At 47.5% G+C, this 3047-nt stretch overlaps 1 protein-coding gene across 1 annotated transcript in view; it reads left to right on the forward strand.

Annotated features, from left to right (window-relative positions):
* LOC102873632 overlaps positions 1 to 3047 on the forward strand; it is a 19029-nt gene that overhangs the window by 4104 nt on the left and 11878 nt on the right. The window contains exon 4 of the mRNA XM_006902416.1: positions 1005 to 1120. Coding sequence (XP_006902478.1) covers positions 1005 to 1120 — 116 coding nt within the window. The remainder of the gene's footprint in view (positions 1 to 1004; positions 1121 to 3047) is intronic.

Raw genomic sequence — 3047 nt, forward strand, 5'->3', positions numbered from 1 at the left:
TCTTCTCTTTCCTTCTCTTCTCCCTCCTTCCCTTCCCTCCCCTCCCCTCTCCTCTCCTCTCTTCTCTCTTCTCTGTGTGTGTGTGTGTTTGTAAACCTTTTCTTTTCTGTTGCAGCTGTTCGGCTTCTTGATTCAATTCATAAGTATACATTATTAGCTTCCAGAATACACGCTGATTCTTGATGAAGCGTGTAAAATGATATAATCAGATCATGATCCATAGACTGATTTGGGGGGCGCAAACGTCCAGGCATGTCTTCCTAATCTCTCTCAATCTGGGATCACCTCGCAAACCAATTGAGCATCACAGCCACACACAGGCATCCACAGACAGAGAAGGGGCTGGTTGGGCCTGAGGTACCCCCAGTTGGGAATCGAACCCTAGTCTCCTATGTGGGAGGCACTGTGCTTAGGGTGTTTGATGACTAAGCCAGAGGTCAGCAGATCAAACCCACCAGACACTCCGAGGGAGAAAGCTAAGGCTGTCCACTTCTGTAAAGATTCACAGTCCCGGAGACCCCATGTGGCAGCTCTGCTCTGTGATACAAGGTCGCTGGAGGTCAGACACAAATGAATCCCAGCTGGTGACACTGTATCTCACGCCTGGTCCACTCTAGGAGAGACCTGCCTTCCCTCCACACTGTGTGTGTGCACAGTGACACACAGAGGCTACTAGAGAGATACTATGTATCTAGACTCTCAGGAGAGGCTACTAGAGAGATACTATGTATCTAGACTCTCAGGAGAGGCTACTAGAGAGATACTCTGTATCTAGACTCTCTGGAGCCCTGCTGGCACAGGAGGGGGACACAGTCAGCTGTCACCACAAGCTCAGGGGTTTGAACCCCACCAGCCGCTGCGAGGGAGAAAGACCCTTTGTCTCCTGTGCGATTTATGACCTTGGACAGCCAACAGAAGGCCAGCTCGCAGTCCCTTCTGACTCGGTGGCAATGAATCTGAGATGTTGACCTTCTCCTGACCCTCCTAACCTCTCCCCATGACAGATCCAAACATCCCAATTCGCCACATCAGGGTGAACCCTGAACAAGGACGACTCTTCTGGGACGTTGTTGGACCTGTCGACAAAATTAGCTGCTTTCGGGGCCTCAGGAAGGCCACGGTAAGCCAGCGTCTTTACCCAGTTCCCAGTGTTTGTAACACCAATATCACAAGGGGGGTGCTTTTATGAACAGACAGTCACTTTCTCACTGTTTAGACCCTAGCGGGAAGTCGGAATTCAGGATGCCAGCTCGAGGGAGAGGCTCAGTTGAGCTTTTATTCCTTGTTTCAAATTTTTCCTCGAATTGGCCACACTTCTTGAATGGTCAGCTTGGGTCCTCTTTCGATATGCTAGGCCTTTTGCTTTCTGTGTGGGTTTTCATTTTGGGGATTTTTTTAACCGTCTTGGAAGCAAGCTGACGTTCTAAGATGCCGTCGAGGCAGATCCGACTTAAAGTGGCCCCATGGACAAAATGATCAAATCCCCTGTCTTTTTTTTACTATTGTTGGCCAAAGACAGGGAGGTGGAGTGGCCCAGAGGCTGCAGTCACGGGCTCAGGTACATGCAATGGCAAGGATAACACAGGAACAGAGCAGGGGGTCACTGAGAGTCTTCACGCACTTGACAGCACCTCAAAACGACAGCACCTCAAAAATGACAGCCAGTCTTCTCGGAAGACATGCAGCTGCAACGAGCCTTCTTGAGGCAAAGACGATGATAGTGCATCTGTCTTACTTGGAGCTTGTGGACAAGAAGACGTATTCTTACACTTGTTTTTAAGGACCCAGTGTGCCAGCCCAAAGGAGGCTGGCTGAGCTCCCAAGGAGATGGGTCTCCGTTGCTGTTCAAATCTAGAACAAGGCTTAACATTAAGCCAAAGCGATCACAGATAGGTGCTGTCGGGTCCAGAACAACTCACAGTGACCTTGTGGACAGCAGCTCTGAACCGCTGTCCTGTCCTGTCCTGTCCTGTCCTGTCATCCTCTCTGAAACACTCGAGCCCATGGGTGTGGTAACCATGTCCACCCATTTCGGAGAGGGTTTCCCTCTCTCTCTGACCATCTACCTTCGCCACCAGGATACCTTTCTCCAAGGACGAGTCACAACATGCCCAAAGCATGAGCGACAAAAAATCTCACTGCCCTTATCTCTACAGAGATGGTTCCTCTCACGTTGATAAAGTCACCAATAAGACAGAGAAAATAGGTGCTCCTTAGAATAAGCCACCCTTGTATTTCTTGGTTGTTACGTGTCCTGAACTCGGAGCCCACTCACAGCTGACCCTTCAGGACTTTTTTTTTTTCCAGAAGGTGAGAGAAAATTTCCCATCTTTCCTCCACGGAGCAGCTGAGGGATTCAGCCCTTTCTATCTTAGAGTTCTCAGCATGACTCCTTATTAACCACCAGGTCACCAGAACGTCCTTAACCAACCGTATTGCAGTTTTCTCATATGTGGTGGGGGTCTAAACCGACTCATAGCTGATGCTACAGGTGTTTTTAGGAGGCTGGAAATCACACAGGAGAGGGAGGATGTCCCTATTTCCCTCCGTGGAGCCACTGACCCCTACGCCTTTGAGTGGATGGTGCAAATTCGTATGCACCAGGCCACCAGAGCGCCCTGTTAACCAAAGAAGGTCAAAGACAGCCAGCCTCATAAGCCCCAGATGACAGCATGAGGAAAGGAAATGGATTAGTGGAAATGAGAACCATAGAGATGGATGAGGGGAAATGCTATTATTAAAAGGACATTTCCTTAGCTTTCTCCAACAAAATGGGTATCAATCATGGAACAGGAAATGGATTTATCTTGTAAACTGTCATGCACAGCACAGGAAAAAAAAATACAAAAGATGGGTTTTTTTAATTTTTTACATAATTAATTTCTGAGCACCGTTCTCTGAAACATACAGGGTCCCTGTGAGTCACAATCAATGGACTTTTTGGTCTGTTGTTATTTCTGTATTAAAAATTAATAACATTTAAAACTTTACTAATTCATTTTAAAATAATACACACTTGGTAACATCTATGTTTTCTATGAAAAAAT

This window comes from Elephantulus edwardii, unplaced genomic scaffold (genome assembly GCF_000299155.1).
Source record: "Elephantulus edwardii isolate Elephantulus edwardi_28Jun2011 unplaced genomic scaffold, EleEdw1.0 scaffold00410, whole genome shotgun sequence".
Lineage (NCBI taxonomy): Eukaryota > Metazoa > Chordata > Mammalia > Macroscelidea > Macroscelididae > Elephantulus > Elephantulus edwardii.